Source organism: Ceratotherium simum, chromosome 1 (assembly GCF_057802395.1).
Source record: "Ceratotherium simum simum isolate JZ-2026a chromosome 1, ASM5780239v1, whole genome shotgun sequence".
Classification (NCBI taxonomy): Eukaryota; Metazoa; Chordata; class Mammalia; order Perissodactyla; family Rhinocerotidae; genus Ceratotherium; species Ceratotherium simum.
Window position 1 is genome coordinate 33,168,296 of NC_141900.1, and position 17,876 is coordinate 33,186,171.

General features: G+C 35.0%; 1 protein-coding gene and 1 pseudogene across 6 annotated transcripts in view; one reads left to right on the forward strand and one right to left on the reverse strand.

Moving 5' to 3' along the window:
• RUNDC3B (RUN domain containing 3B) overlaps positions 1-17,876 on the forward strand; it is a 171,555-nt gene that overhangs the window by 91,259 nt on the left and 62,420 nt on the right. For all 6 annotated transcript variants that reach the window (XM_004431307.3, XM_014788146.2, XM_004431308.3 and 3 more), the window contains one exon: positions 8,014-8,182. In XM_004431307.3, coding sequence (XP_004431364.1) covers positions 8,014-8,182 — 169 coding nt within the window. The remainder of the gene's footprint in view (positions 1-8,013; positions 8,183-17,876) is intronic.
• LOC147918173 (uncharacterized) lies at positions 11,880-14,025 on the reverse strand (annotated as a pseudogene).

Genomic DNA, 17,876 nt, shown 5'->3' on the forward strand with positions numbered 1-17,876 from the left:
AAGTAAAAGACAAATTCCTTGATTGATCTGGCCTCCAATACCTCTCAGACCTCATCTCATATTACCTGCCCTCCCACTCACTGTGCTTCAGTAACACTGGCCATCTTGTTATTCCTTGAGCATACCAGGCATAAGGGCACACCTGTGCATTAGGGCCTTTGCTCTTTCTGTTCTCTCTACCAGGAACACAATCTCAGATATTTACATGGCTAGCTCCCTCATCTTCTCTGAAACTCAGCTTAATACCACTTACTAATGAAACCTTCACTGAACCTCCTGCATAAAATAACATCTCTACCCATGGTATGCCCTTACTTTCTTTATTTTCTTTATAGCAGCTATTGATATCTAATACAGGTTATGTTATTTGTTTTGTCTCCTGCCACTAGAATGTAAACCCCGAGAAGTCAAAGACTTTTCTGTTGGTTCACACACATATCCTGAGTGCCTAGAACAATGCTTAGCAGACAATAGATGTGTACTAAATATATGTTTTGAAAATTAAATGAATGAATATCCTCTGGATTTTCTAATGCTTATTTATAGGATTAAAAATATTCCTCTGGGGCTGGCCCCGTGGCATAGTGGTTAAGTTCGCGCACTCCGCTTCGGTGGACCAGGGTTCGCAGGCCTGGATCCTGGTCGCGGACCTATGCATCACTTATCAAGCCGTGCTGTGGCAAATGTCCCACATATAAAGTAGAGGAAGATGGGCACGGATGTTAGCCCAGGGCCAATCTTCCTCAGCAAAAAGAGGAGGATTGGCCACAGATGTTAGCTCAGGGCTAATCTTCCTCACCGAAAAAAAAAAATTCCTGTGAAGGAATTGATACTTTTAAATTTCACCAAGGGTTATCAGGCTGAAAATTTTGTGGTCCATTTTTTTCTTCTTTATATATATTTATTAAAAATAAATATTTAATTATTAAAGGTAGAGGAATAAGGAAATTGAGTAATAAGAATTCTTACTCTCTATTTAATAATTATAAACAGTAAAGCATTATAAAGATTTTTGTTAAAACTATTTTTCCTTTCATATCACTGATATGTCTTTCATTTCCTCAATAAAAATTTAAAAAATATTTTGCTCTTTAAAATATTGAAATGTTCCTGAAATTCTTAAGCATCATTTTTTCACTAAAAATATTTGCAGAATTTCTATATCTTTTAGAATAAGATATACTTTTAAGAGTATCAACTTTTCATTGTCCATGGCATAAATTAAATAAGTCTTAGGAAAACATACAGACCCTCTAGGACCTGGCCTCAATTTACCTTGTTAGCCATGTTATTTGTCTACCACTGGTTCAGCTTTTTTGGACATATATAGTATTGGTAATTGAAATGTTGAGAGGCAATGTGATATCATTTTAAAAATTTATAGTGTAAGACCTCTCTCATATGTGGAATATAAACTACCACACGGACAGAGAGAGCAGTTTGGTGGTTACCAGGGGGCAGGGAGTTGGGGGGTGGCCACAAGGGGTGAAGGGGCGTATTTATATGGTGACTGACAAATAATAATGTACAACTGGAATCTCACAATGTTATAAACTATCATGACATCAATAAATAATTAAAAAAATATATTTTTAGTGTAATACAAGCTCCCCTTACTAGGGTGACCTTGAGTAAACTACTTATCATGTCTTATTCTCATTTTCTTCCTTTGTTGAATGAATCTGTTAAAGAGTAGAGCAGTACCGGGCCGGCCCCGTGGCTTAGCGGTTAAGTGCGCATGCTCTGCTACTGGCGGCCCGGGTTCGGATCCCGGGTGTGCACCTACGCACCGCCTCTCTGGCCGTGCTGAGGCCGCGTCCCACATACAGCAACTAGAAGGATGTGCAACTATGACACACAACTATCTACTGGGGCTTTGGGGAAAAAAAAAGGAGGAGGATTGGCAATAGATGTTAGCTCAGAGCCGGTCTTCCTCAGCAAAAAGAGGAGGATTAGCACGGATGTTAGCTTAGGGCTGATCTTCCTCACAAAAAAAAAAAAAAGAGTAGAGCAGTACCTCATGGGGTTATCATGAGGATTAATGAGATAATGTATATGAAGTGTTTATACAGTTCTTTGGAATCATTGTAGGTGACTTTGGAATCACTGTAGGTGAATATTTATTTTCTTCCTTGTTTCTACAAGGAACTTCCTTATTATCAATCCTCCCTTTCTACTCTTGAAAGATTTTTAAATTACTGATTTAATTTTATTTATAGTCATATGATCATTCTAATTTTCTATTATTCACTCAGTTCTGGTAAATTATATTTTATTAAAATTTTCAAAAATTTATATTATGATGTTCAGAGAATTTCCTTTAATATCCTTTAAATCTCTCTTCATCTGTAGTTACCTTTTGTATTCACAACTTTTATTTTTGCTTTCATTTTTTTAATCATTCTTGCCAAAAGATTGTCAATTTAGATTGTCAATTTTATTAGTGTTTTTAAGTATTTCTTTTTCTTTGTTGATCCTCTGTTATACTGTTGCCATCTAGCTTATTAATTTCTGTTCTTATCTGTATTATTTTGTTTCTTCTACTTTCTTTGGGTTTGTGATGATCTTTTCTTTCTCTTTTTTTAAATTTCTGCTTTATTGAGTTATAATGGACAAATAAAATTCTAAGATATTTAAAGTGTACATTGTGATCATTTGGTATACATGTACTTTGTGAATGGCTTCTCCCTATCTAGTTAATTAACACATCCATTACCTCACATATTTATCTTTGGTGACAACATTTAAGTTCTACTCTCTTAGCAAATTTCACTTATACAATACAGTGTTATCATCTGTAATCACCATATTTTACATTAGATCCTCAGACCTTATTAATCTCACAGCTGATAGTTTGTGCCTTTTTACCAACCTCTCCCTATTTCCCCCACCCTCCAGCCCCTGGGAACCACTCTTCTACTCTCTGTTTCTGTGAGTTTGACTTTTTTTTTTTTTTTTTCCAGATTCCACGTATAAGTGATGCTGTGCAGTATTTGTCTTTCTCTGTCTGGCTTATCTCACCGATTTCCCTCTTTCTCATGGCTGAATAGTATTCCATTATATATATTTACCACATCTTCTTTATCCATTCATTCGTTAATGGACGCACTTGTTTCCATATCTTGATTGCTGTGAATAATGCTGCAATAAACATAGGAGTGCAGATATCGCTTTGATATCCTGTTTTCATTTCCTTTGGATAAATACCCAGAAGTGGGATTGCTAGATCACAAGATAGTTCTATTTTTAATTTTTTGAGGCAGCTCCATACTGTTTTCCATAGAGGCTGTATCAATTGACATTCCTGCCAATAGTGCACAAGGGTTCCCTTTTCTCTACATCCTCATCAACACTTGTTATCTCTTGTCTTTTTGATGATAGCCATTCTAACAGATATGAGATGATATCTCATTGTGATTTTGGTTTGCATTTCTCTGATGATTAGTGATTTGAACAATGTCAAACACTTTTTCATGTACCTCTTGGCCATTTGTGTGTCGTCTTTGGAAAATGTCTATTTGGATTGTTTATATATTTTTTGCTATTGAGTTATATGAGTTCTTTATATATTTTGGTTATCAACCCCTTATAAGATATATGGTTTGCAAATATTTTCTCCCATTCCATAGGTTGTCTTTTCATTTTGTTGATGGTTTCCTTTGCTGTATAGAAGCTTTTAGTTTGATGTAGTCCCATTTGTTGATTTTTGTTTTTCCATTTTTTTGGCTTTGTTTTTGGTGTCAAATCTAAAAAAGTCATTGCCAAGATTGATGTCAAGGAGTTTACCCCCTATGTTTTCTTCTAGCAGTTTTACAGTTTCAGATTTTACATTCAAGTCTTTAATCCATTTTGAGTTGGTTTTTGTGTATGATGTAAGATAGGGGTCCAGTTTCATTGTTTTGCATTTGGCTGACCAGTTTTCTCAACATCGTTTATTGAAGAGACTGTCCTTTCCCCATTGTATATTCTTGGCTCCTTTGTCATAAGTAAATTGACTGTTTATGCATGGGTTTATTTCTGGTCTCTCTATTCTGTTCCATTGATCTATATGTCTCTATTTATGCCAGTACCATACTGTTTTGATTACTGTGGATTTGTAATATATTTTTAAATCAGGAAGTGTGATGCCTCTAGCTCTGTTCTTCTTTCTTAAGATTGCTTTGGCTATTTGGGGTCTTCTGTGATCCCATACAAATTTTAGGATTGTTTGTTCTATTTAGGTGAAAAATGCCATTGAAATTTTGATAAGGATTGCTTTGAATCTGTAGATCTCTTTGGGTAATATGGACATTTTAACAATATTAATTCTTTCAATCCATTAGCATGGAATATCTCTCCATTTATTTGTGTCTTCTTCAATTTCTTTCATAACTATCTTATAGTTTTCATTGTATAGGTCTTTCACCTCCTTGGTTAAATTTATTCCTAGGTATTTTATTCTTTTTGATGCAATTGTAAATGGGATTGTTTTCTTAATTTCTCTTTCTGATAGTTCATTATTAGCGTATAGAAACATAACTGATATTTTTATATTGATTTTGTATCTTGCAACTGTAGTGAATTTGTTTATTTGTTCTAACAGTGTTTGGTGGAGTCTTTAGGGTTTTCTATATATAATATCATGTCATCTGTAAATAGTGACAGTTTCACTTTTTCCTTTCTGACTTGGATGCCCTTTATTTCTTTTTCTTGCCTAATTACTCGGGATAAGACTTCCAGTACTATGTTGAATAAAAATGGTGAGAGTGGGCATCCTTGCCCTTTTCCTGATCTTATGGGAAAAACTTTCAGCTTTTCACCATTGAGTATGAGGTTAGTTGGGAACTTGTCATATATGGCCTTTATTATGTTGAGGTACATTCTGTCTATACCCAGTTTGTTGCAAGTGTTTATGATATTTTCTTTCTCAGTACTTAAATTTACTTTTTTTCTTATAAGTATATAAGGCTATAAATATCCCTTGAAATACTACTTTAGCTGCATCCTATAAGTTTGTTATTTTTTATTTTAGTTGTTTTAAGTATAATTTCCATTATAATTATTTTTTACCAAAGGATTTGGTCAATTTTTAGTTTTCAAACTTATTCAGGGCTTTTGTTATTGTTCTAATTAGTGAATGTGGTCTACAGAATAATAATTCCTTGAAATTTGTTGAGAAATGGCCTAGAGTTGGTCAGTATTCCAATAATCGTACCCTATATTCACTAGATTATGCTTATTAATAGTGTTGTTCTAGTATTCTATATCCTTTCTCATTTTTTGCTGCTTCATTTTTTTAATTGTTGAGATGATGTAGTAAGTTCTTTCACTGTGATATTTGATTTATCAGTTTTTCCCTGTGGTACTTTTAATTTTTGCTTTATATTTTTTGAAGGTAATTTACTAAATGCATACAATTTTAGAATTCTTAAATTTTCCTGATGTAATGAATTTTTTATTGATATGTAGTAACCATAAATATTTAGTAATTTTTTTATTCCTTAAAGTCCATTGTGTCTGATATTAATAGAGTCCCACCAGTTTTCTTTAGGTTAGTATTTTTCTAGTATAATTTTATCTTTTCTTTTTTTACCATGTTGTATCTACTCTGACATGCCTTCCATTGTAAATGCATCTCAATTCAGAGAAAGTGGTTTGACAGCAATAGTAAGATGTCATCAATTGTAAGCTATACCTTGATTTCAGATATGTTAATATGTGAAAAAATGTACAGCAGGAATTTATGAAATAGAGTGCTTTCAACCTGTGTTCTTACGTTTTTAAGTATATCTTTTAAAAATAGTACTTAACTGGAATTTTAAAAATCTAGTCTAAATAGGCTTAGGATATTTATTGATATGGTTGGATTGATATCTACTATTGTACTTTTTGCTTTCTGTTTGTCCTACTTTTTGCATTTATTTTTCTACTATTTCTGTCTTCTTTTTTTTTTTGGATTGATTTTTCTGTTCTCCCTTGATTTTCTTCCTCTACTAATTTACAAGTTACTATACTTCTCTTCTTTTACTGGTACTCCATTAATTTTGATATGTGTATTTAAAATTTAACATAGACTCAAGTTACCACCTATCCAGATAAATGAGGACCTTGTATTAACTCTAGTCATTTCATTCTTGACATATGCTATTACTATCTAGAATTTTAGGTCTGTCATTGATTTAATTAAAATTTCATGAAGTAGGCATCGTTGTTAGTGGTTCATACTCTCAGCATTTGTTTAGGTTTTCCCATAAGTTTACCATTTTCTTTGCTCACTATTCCTTATTGGATCATTTTCCTTTTTTCCTAAAGTACAATCATTGGAAGTTCTTCTAGTTAGAATTTGTTGATACATCTCTCAGGTTGTAGTTTTCTGAATACAGTTATATGCTTATACTGCCCCCTTTCTGGGAAGATAATTTTGCTGGATATGCTATCCTAGTATAGCAGTTATTTTTTCTTAGCATTTTGCAAATCTTTAATAAATATTATAATTTCTTTCATCTTATCTTACATTTTACTAATTCCCTCTTCAGTTACATCTGCTTTTTAGCTCATCCATTTAATTTTTAATGTCAAATATTATTTTCGAAGTTCTACTTGTCTTTTTTCCAAAGCTGAAACTTTATCATCAGCCACTGCTTTCTTTTCTCCACTCCATCCAAAGCCACAGCTGTGACAAGCAAATTTCCTTTGGTATGTGTTTGTTTATTGGTTTATTTCCTAGATTATCAAATGAGAACTTCTCCTTGGTTGGAGAAGGAGAAGTTCTTTATGCAGAGGTCTCTGATTCAAATTTTGCAGCATGCTTGGACTCCACACTCAAGATCCCAAAAGATACAAACACAGATCACAGAGGATGAAATATAAAATATCTTTCTTTGACCATTATGATATTTTCCACCATTATATCTATGTTAACCTATGAAATTATCATTTCTGGCCTGGATATCTCTTGTTTCATATTTTCTTGGTGTGTTTTCCATCTCTCTAATTTTAATTCTTCTGTATTCATGTATATCTTGCAGAGAAGTTATTGTTGGCCCTTATTTGTCTTAATCAAATCTGAACATCTGGCTTTTGGTTGTTGAGTTTAACCTATTTAAGATTTTTTTAATTTCTTTTGTATTAGGGCTCAGTCTGCTGTCTTATTTTTTGTTTTGAATTTATTGTATTTTCTTATTTTGTCCCTCCATTTGATCAGAGTTCCTTTTTATACTTTGAAGCTTATACAGATTATTTTTATGCTCTGTTTCTTATATGTTAATCATTGCTCATATATTAAAATTTAATTTCCCCGCTTCCTTTTTAAGTATATTATCACCTATATCTTTCTTCTAAACCAGATAGCCATCTTAGCACACTTTCTTCTCATTTAGTTTCTCCTCTCCTTTTTATTCACCTTATTCTGTACTCCTCTACCATATTGATGTCAGAATGAATTTTAGATACAGATTGTAATGGATGTTCTCTCTGGTCCACCTCTGCCTCTCCTTCCCCCGATAGAAAATGCTTAGGCATGACTAGTTTTTCTGAACTTATCTTCTCTTTGCCAAAGCTGAGCTGACCTTGAACACTACCCCGATATTATACCCCACTGGCATTAGGCTGTAGTCCTGTTTGTCTGCCTTGCAGTGGAGGTTGGACTGGCAGTGATCCACCTGGAGAGGTGAAAAGAACCCAGCCAGAAAGCTCTTCCCAACACATCTTGAGTTTCTGGTTCTCTTCTCTGGAAATCGTTTCTCTCTCCTCAGGACATTCTCACAGTTTTTATGTTAATTCCTTAGTTGTATAAACTCACTTGAACTTTGGCAGCATCTTTAGGCTTGACTTTGTGAGAGGTAGTCAGCAGCCCATGCTAGCTTGTCATTTTTTTCAGAAAGCTACAGTCTATAATGTCATCATTATAACTGTATATTTAGTGCTAAATATTTTGGGGTTTTCTCACTAGTAGCTTGCAAATACAGAAGTATTTCTTAAAAATCAAAGTGGAACATACTACTAACTTTAGTTTTTGAATTTTAATCTTCCTAGTTCTGATAGTATCAGCAGTGATGAGGAAGAGCTGAGGACTTTGGGAAGCAGTGGTAGTGAAAGCAGCACTCCAGAGAATGTCGGGCCTCCTTTCATCATGGACGAGAATAGTTGGTTCAACAAGTGTAAGCGAGTTAAACAGAAGTATCAGCTAACCCTGGAACAGAAGGTATTTATCAGTTGTCAGAAGCATTTAATTTGGTTCTCATTATTGCCTTTGGACTGTCACTGCCAAAAGATCTTTTAGCTGAATAAAAGTCTTTACCCATTGCTACTTCTTTTCTGTTCTTGAATTGTCCTCTTCATAATTAAAAATCAGGCAAAGTTTTAGGAGAAGCTTTTATTAAACTTTTTCTAATTTTATGTTTTAATATAAATATAAGCCATTTATTTTTCTGTATGCAGTTTCATTTATATGTTTGAGATTTTAGTTCCTATGATTAATTTTATAAAAGATTATTTGGTTTATGAAAATGCAGTGATTGCCTAAGCAAATTCCATATATGTCTCTCTCTCTCTTTTTTATTTCTTTTTTGCTGGGAAAGATTAGCCCTGAGCTAACATCTGTTGCCAATCTTCCTCTCTCTTTTTTTTCCCTGCCCAAAGCCCCAGTACATAGCTGTATATTCTAGTTGTAAGTCCTTCTAGTTCTTCTATGTGAGCCACCACCACAGCATGGTTATTGACAGACGAGTGATGTGGTTCCATGCTCCGGAACTGAACCCAGGCCACTGAAGCAGAGCACGCCAAACTTTAACCACTAGGTCATCAGGGCTGGCTCTCTCTTTTTTTTCAATGGAGTATTTTAACAGCTCTTCTGTGCTAAGCACTATACTGGGCAAAGTGGGGTACATAACAGAAAGGAAAATAAACTCCATTATCTTGAGGAATTTTAACCTCTTCTTTTTTACTATATTATCTATTTTCCCTTCTACCCTTCCTTTCAAATTATCATTATTCACAGATGATCTATATAGGGAAAGCCCAATGGAATTATCAATAAAAATATTAGAATAGTAAAAAATACACTGAGGAAAAGGGTTACAAAGTAAATTTACAAATATAAATAGATTTCCTATAGAAAAACAGCTACTGGTTAGAAAATAGAAAGAAAAAATCCCATTTATAATAGCTGCAAAAATGTGCATAATCTTATATGAAGAAAACTTTAATACCCTATTAAAGAAGACTCCTGGTACCAGCAAGAAGTCAGACTAAGATAGTCTGAAAGCCTGTACATTGCAAAAATCTGAAAACGCTGAGTAGAGTAGTACAATTTTAAAAGAGTTTTAAAAGAGCTGATTTCTCAGAATAGGAGCTCACTAGGACCAGAAACATAGAAGGACCTAAAAACAAGAAAAGTAAAGTCGCTGGGGTGGGGGTATGGGACCATTCCCTTAATCTAGGTACTTGTGTTTTGATACCAACAGGGGAACAGCAGATCTAGTCCCACTATCATTCAAGATGGAAACTGAACCTAGAAGGCAGGAGTGAGATGCAAAATGGCAGAGTAAGCACAGAAATTGGTAAATAAACCTTGACTACATGAAACAACAGCAGTAACATTAATGACCAATAGGAAATGGCAGTGGTGTACTGGAATATGTTTAACAACTTATTTTCACAGAGGAAATAGAACCCTGATTTGTAGCATTTGCTGATTTCTCTGGGGTAAATGGTCCCATCATGGCCAACTTAATGCTATCAGTGTAACATCACTGGATATAGAATTGAGTAGAGATGCACAGTAGCACACCATTATATAGTATTTCTACCAGACAGACACAATAGATGTAAATTACCTCAAGAACACAGATAATAATAGCAAAATATGGTAAAATACTTAGGAAGATGAGTTTTGAGTAGTTATTTTCTTGTTTTTAATATAATTTACTTAATTGTAAGTTTATGTAATTTAACTTTTAATAGTAGTAGTGTTTAACAACTAAATTACAAAATTTCTGAGATTTAACAGTTAGCTCTCAAGAGCTGTACAAGCTGGCTGCAGCCCACCACTGGGAAGCAAAGTGGAACTAAAACGCTAAGTAACATTATCAGAAAGGGCGGGAGAGGATGATTGGCACTAAGGCTTTTTGAGGTCTCTGTTTTATAGTGAAGGAATATAGACACATTTTTTAATGTACATGCCTGTTTCTAAAGTTGCAATTAAAAGTAGAATATTTAACTTCCAAACTAATAATCAAGAAAGAAGAGAAATAAGGACAATTTGATTAATACAATAGAAAGGAGAAAATAAGAAAAAATAAGGATTGTATAAAGAGAACACAAAATAAAGTGGCAGAAGTAAATCTCAATATAACCAAAAGAGTCAGCATCACCATAAACGTAAAGGGCATAAACTTGCCAGTTAAGACAAACTCTTAAATTTATTTTTAAAAAATCATATATTTTAGTTATATGCTACCTGTAAGAGATGTACATAAAATACAATGACACAAAAAAAATAGAAACTAGGAGGGTAAAGTTACAGTAGGAAAATACTAATCAAAAGAATTTTATATTAATATTATTCAACATAGACATTAAGGCAAAAAGCATTATTAAGACTAAAGTAAGACATTGTCTTTTTTTTTAAAAAAAAAAATCACCAGAAATGTATAACAAGCAGTGCTGAATTTACATGCATTTAACAATGTAGCCATGAAAAATATGAAGCAGAAAATAATAGAATATCCAGGAGAAATTGATAAATCTGAAATTACAGTAGGAAATTTTAACATTTTTCCAAATAATTTACAGATTCAATAGACAAAAAATTAGTAAGGATGTAGTGAACTTGAACAACACAATTAGTAAGCTCGATCTAAAATATATTAAATGCTAACAATTAGAGTACATATTCTTTTCAAGCACACGTGGGACAGCTATCCAGTTTTTATGGAGCATACCAGGTCACAAAGCAAATGCCCACGAATACCAAAGAAGTGATACAATAGTGATTACAATGCAGTCAAGTTAGATTCAATACAAAAAGTTTACCACCACCCAAAGACCACCAGTGGAGATTTGAAAAATAAAGACTTTTATTTTTTTATTTTTTTTTTTTACATAAAAATTTATTCCAACTGTTTATTTATTTATTTATTTATTTTAAGATTTTATTCATTTCTTTTTCCCCCAAAGCCCCAGTACATAGTTGTCTGTCATAGCTGCACATCCTTCTAGTTGCTGTATGTGGGACGCGGCCTCAGCATGGCTGGAGGAGTGGTGCCTCGGTGCGCACCCGGGATCCGAACCCGGGCCGCTGGCAGCGGAGCGCACGCACTTAACCATTAAGCCACGGGGCCGGCCCTATTCCAACTGTTTAATAGTAAATTAAACATTAATATGGAAAATAAGAAAAGGCTCCTATACTCATCCCCCCCAGAAAAGGAGCTTTCTCTAAGAAAGGCACAATATATACAACGGATTAGGCATATCTGGGAACAGCAATACAAGGACACTAAGAAAATCCCAACAAATACAAACTATCATTTTCAATTGCCCCTAAATACAGAAAAATGAATACATTATTAAAAAATTGAAGACAAAATATTAGTTGATTTAAGGAAAAACCACTACTTAGTAATTTTATGTACTATTAATGAAAGATGACTTGCAGAATTACCTCACTTCAATATTCATTTCTGAAAGTACTTAGAAATCCACAATCCAATGTTGCCCTTTAAGAAAGATCCTTGGTAAATACAATATATTTACAAATTTCATAACAACTCTTCCATGTTGCAAGTGTTCTAGAACAGCCTACACATTAATTTCCATCAAGCTTTCTCATATGACTTATATTTATATTTCTTTTTAGTGGGAATTTCACATATAATGGTGTAAGCCATTCCCATGTTGTTTACATCCAAGACGTTTGACTCAAGGGACTCTTTTTATGCCTTCATTAAGATCTGGGATGACAAAAGTCTTTCCACATTCATTACATTTATATGGTTTTTCCTCTGGTGTGCATTCTCCCATATCCTCAAAAGTTTGCATGACAAATAAAGGCTTTCCCACGTTCCTGTTATTCATAGGGCTTATCTCCAGTATGAGTTCTTTCAAGTCTACAAAGAGAACTGGGAAAACCAAATGCTTTACTACATTTTGCACATTGATGCAGTTTCTATCCAGTATGATTTCTTTTATATATTTGGAAAATGTGATGAGAACTGAAGACTTGCCCATTTTCTCTATATTCATAGGTTTGCACTCCAGCATGACTTCTTTCATGTCTTCAGAGTAATCTGGGACACATGAATGCTTTCTCACATTCCTTACATTTGTAAGGTCTATCTCCAGTGTGAATCATCACGTGTGATTGGAGGCTTGAGCGATCTACAAAGGCTTTCCCACATTCCTGACATTCATAGGGTTTTTCTCCAGTATGAATTCTTTCATGTACTCGAAGAGAACTGGAAGTAGTGAATGATTTCCTGCATTTTTTACATTCATATGGTTTCTCTCCTGTATGAATTCTTTCATGTTTTCTAAGAGAACTGGTACAACTGAAGGCTTTACTGCATTCTTTACATTCATATGGTTTCTCTCCAGCGTGACTCCTATCATGTACTCGAAAGGAACTGGGAGAAATAAATGCTTTCTCACATTCCTTACATTTTATAAGGTCCATCTCCAGTGTGAAAGATCTTGTATGACTGAAGGCTTGAGGGAGATATAAAGGCTTCCCCACATTCCTTACATTCATAGGGTTTCGCTCCAGTATGAGTTCTTTCATGTACTCGAAGAGAACTGGGATAACAGAAGGTTTTACTGCATTTTTTACATTCATAGGGTTTCTCTCTAGTGTGCTATCTTTCATGTCTTTGAAGAGAAGTGAAAGAAGTGAGTGCTTTATTGCGTTTTTTACATAGAATTTTACATTTTTTACATAGAAATTTCACAGAATTTCTCTTTAGTGTGATTTCTTTCATGTATTTGGAAAACCTGAGGAGAAATAAAAGCATTATCACATTCCTTAGACACAAATGGTATTCCTCCTGTGTGAGTTCTTTTGTATTTTTTTAAGTTAGTGTGCAAACTGAAGGCTTTCCCACATTCTTTACATTCATAGGGTTTCTCACCAGTGTGACTCCTTTCATGTATTTGAAATGAACTGGGATGAATGAAAACTTTCCCAAATTCCTTATATTTATAAGGTCCATCTCCAGTGTGACAGATCATGTGTGATGGAAGGCTTGAGGGAGCTATAAAGGCTTTCCCACATTCTTTACATTCATAGGGTTTCTCCCCAGTATGAATTCTTTCATGTACTCAAAGAGAACTGGAAGAAGTGAATGCTTTACTGCATTCTTTACATTTATAAGGTTTCTCTCCAGTATGAGTTCTTTCATGTATTTGAAGAGATCTGGAAGAAGTGAATGCTTTATTGCATTTTTTACATTCATAGGGTTTCTCTCCAGTATGAGTTCTTTCATGTTTTCGAAGAAGACTAGGAAAAATGAAGGCTTTCCCACATTCCTTACCTTTATATGGCTTCTCCTCATATTTTTCACAGTTATATGGTTTGTGTTCAGTGTGACATCTAACGTGCCTATTAATGGATGAATGATGCATGAAGACTATTCCACATGCACTATATTTACATGGTATTGCTGCACTAGTTTTCTTGTTCAGATCAACATTTGGAATAAGGCTGAAGTTTTCTCTACATTGACTATCCTCTTCACTTTCAGAGTCTCAATACCATATGACTTCTTAGTTTTCTCCCCTGGTTTTTGTACTGATCTTCAATGTCATGATCTTCCCATGTTTTTCCTATTAAGGCCAGGTTCCTGAAGGTTTCCCACATCACATCACTGTAGAGTTCCTTCTGTGAAGTATCCAGTAAAGCCCACTCCTCTGGGGTGAAGTTCACAGTCACATCCTCAATGGTGACTGACTCCATTCCTACATTTACTGGGTCCCCTAAGGTCCTTCCTATGACTCCCGAGGTCGGTACAGGTCACAACCTGACAGAATCGGCAGCAGATGCTTTAAGGGCGGGGAGACGCGACGCGCAGCGTGGCTCAAGACTTTTAAATTAGGGGTCAAAAGGTCATAGAAATGAATAAGGATGAAAACAATGCATACTAACAGTTGTAAGTTGCAGCTTGGGCAGTACTTATAGAAGTACTTAATTTAGAAAACAAAGAATGAAAGTTAAAGAGCTAAGACAACCAAACCAGTTCAAAAAGAGGAAAATAATAAAAATAAGAGCAGATATTAATGAAATAAACAGAGAAACAATTAATAAAACCAAAAGCTGATTGTTTGTAAAAACTAGTGAAATAGACAAATCTCAAGAATAATTAAATTTATAAGAGAGTTAAGTCATAGATAGACAATTTTAAGAAATAAAAGAGAGCAGACAGCGTAACTATAAATGTAGCAAAGACTCCTCCAATAATTATTAGAGAATAATTTCAGCAATTTTATGTCAATACCTTAGAAAGCATAGGTGAAGAATTTTTATAAATATTACTTCTCAAAACGGATAGACTATAACCATTAAAGAAATTAAATAAGTAGTTTAAAATCTATCCACTCCTCCCCCCCATTTGTTTGGTTTTGGAGGTAAACTCTACCAAATGTTCAGAAGGCAGTAATCCCTATTTTATACTGAATGTTCCAGAGAATAGAAAAAGAAGGGATTTTTTCAATGAATTTTATAAATTCAGTATTAACTTTGATACTAATATAAGGTCATGTGAATTAATATCCAGTGGGAATGTGATTGGTATAAAAACAATAGTATGAACAATTTGGCATTATCTAGTAAGTGGGAGGATATGCATGGCCTATGCCCCAGCAATTCCACTCCTAGTCATATCTCCTAAAAACTCTTAAGATGTGTGTATCAGGTAACATACAACTGAGTGTTCACGGTAATATTGTTTATATTAAGAAAAACCTAAAATAATCCAAATGTCTATTGACAGAAGAGTGAATAAATAAATTGCAGTATTCATACAATGGAATACTATCCAGTATTGAGCATGAATGAACTCTAACTAGACATATCACTGAAGATGAAAAAGCAAGTTTCAAAGGAATATAGACAAAACCCAGCAAAACTAAGCAATATATTGTTTAAGATGACATAACATTTGTGGTAAAGCTAGAAAGAAAAGCAAAGCGATGATAAACACACATCTTGGGATATTGTTATCTTTGCAAAGGAGGCAGAGGGGGATGATCAGGGAAAAACATTATAGGGTCTCTAAAAGTATTGGTAATTAATCGAGGTATTGGGTATATAAGTATTGTTTAATTGCTAATGTTTATAAATATTCATTTATAGTTTATAATAAGCTGTGTATCAACATGAAATATTTCATTTGTAAAAATTAACTTTGTTTTTAATTTTTGAGATATATATATTTTTTTTGGTGAGGAAGATTAGCCCTGAGGTACCATCTGTTGCCAGTCCTCCTCTTTTTACTGAAGAAGATTGGCCCTGGGCTAACATCCACCCTTTCTACTTTATATGTGGGACACCTGCTACAGCATGGCTTGATAAGCGGTGCATAGGTACACCCCTGGGATCCGAACCTGCGAAACCCAGACCACCAAAGGATAGCATGCAAACTTAACCACTGTGCCACCGGGCCAGCCCAATTTTTGAGATTTTATTATGAAAAAAAAATTGAGAATTGTCATGAAAAAATATGAAAAAGAAACTCAACAAGGGGAGGGTAGTGTTACTGCGCAGAATTGGGGTTCACTTGCCCAATGTGCATAAACAAGCCAATTAATTACAGCGTCAGTCTTTGGGAAAAGAGATCAGCTTTATTCTGTGAGATTGATCTGCAGGGAGAATAGGGGGCATGTGCCCTCAGATCTGTCTCCCTGACTCGAGATTTGGGGCAAAATTTAAGAGGTTAGGGAGAATAGGCTGGCACGTGGAAATCCTGGTGGGACAGGTTTTGATTGGTGGGCTTCAAGCATTTATGGTAAGGTTTTAAACATTTAAGACAGGGTTCTAAACATTTATGAAGTTCTAAACGTTTATGATGGGGTTCTAAACATTTTTGAGGGCCAGCCCTGTGGCTTAGCAGTTAAGTGCACACACTCCGCTACTAGCAGCCCGGGTTCGGATCCCGGGCACGCACCGACGCACCGCTTCTCCGGCCATGCTGAGGCTGCGTCCCACATACAGCAACTAGAGGGATGTGCAACTATGACATACAACTATCTACTGGGGCTTTGGGGGGAAAAAAAAAAAGGAGGAGGATTGGCAATAGATGTTAGCTCAGAGCCAGTCTTGCTCAGCAAAAAGAGGAGGATTAGCATGGATGTTAGCTCAGGGCTGATCTTCCTCACAAAAAATAAAATAAAATAAATAAATAAATAAAACTGTTAAAAAAAAAAAAAGGTTTAAAAGAAATAAATTAAAAAAATAAACATTTTTGATGAGGTAGGGAAGGAATTTTAACACCAAGTCTTCCTGAATGAGGGACCCCTCACTTCTGATAAGAGTCTGACTCTCAAGTTCCAGTCATGTCCCAGTCCTTGGGTTCCATGGGAAGGAGGATCTTTGGTTCTGTGGTCGTTTCAAGTCACAATTTCTTCTTTCGTGTGTGCCCTTGCTACGTGACTTTGCAGATTTTCTGAAAGGCAATTCTTTTTTTTTTTTTTTTTTTTGCTGAGGAAGATTTGGCCTGAGCTAACATCTATGCCAGTCTTCCTCCATTTTTTGTATGTGGGTCACCACCACAGCATGGCTGCTGATGAGTGGTGTAGGTCCATGCCCATGAACCAAAACAGGCCACCAAAGCAGAGTATGCTGAACTTAACCACTAGGCCATGGGGCAAGCCCCCTGAAAGGTAATTCTTAATCACTCTGTTGATAAAAGAGGGGGTCAGTTGAACTGGTCCTGGAGGACCCGTGGTTACAAATCCCCCTTTTTGTTGTTCATTCCTCAATCTTGAGGGATATTGGGTGACAACTGCTCTAGCTTCTTCCTGCTGATAAGGGGTATAGGTCATTCCATCTTGTTAAACCAGTGTCTTAGTAAGATGGTGATGTGGGTGGGCTCCCAAAGGAACGAGGTATTTAATAAGATGCATTTCTGGAAGAACAAGGTTAATTGTTGGAGCAATTTATAAACCAGGTTTTGAGCCCAGGAGGAAGCCAGTCAAAAGATTTCTAGATGTCAGAGTCAAAGCATCGTTTGCAGTTTGAAATGTCTCTGATGATGTCATTGGGTGTTCAGGTATCTTTCTGAGTGACTTACACAGCAACAGACATGAATCTTTCTAAGTTTATATCAAGTTATCCAGCTTCAGGTTGCAAGGTTTCAGGAAAAAGGGTAGGTTCAGTTCTCAATGATTCCAAATGAAAATGGTGGAAAAAAATGGAAAACGTTAGTTTGGAGATTTGTAGCCAGATATTTTGGGAGACTAGAAGAATTCAGGATCCAGTCCAGTTAAAAGATATAAAACAAAACCTCAAAGACAATTATCAGAACTAGAAGCTAATATCCATGAATGTGTATTATAGTTTCTATTGAAACATAACTTTTATCTCTAAAATCACGCCCATTTTTACCAAACATAGGCAAATTAGGACTAATTGTTTGGCAAAATGAGTCTAGTTTCAATAAACTTGGCCCAATTATTTACATAAGTACAGCAAGAATAGCAATTGATCATATAGGCTCTTTTCAGTCTGCTTTGCTGGAACTTTTCATGAGGAATCTCAGATTGAACCTTAAAGGCATCCTGAGGCCAGGAAAGCCAACCCAAGGACTTGTCATCAGACTGCACTTGCAATACCTACAGTTTTGGGTGAATTCCTCTCTTTTTGAAGTCCCCAAAATATCTTGAGGTTCCTTGCACCTGTCACAGAAATA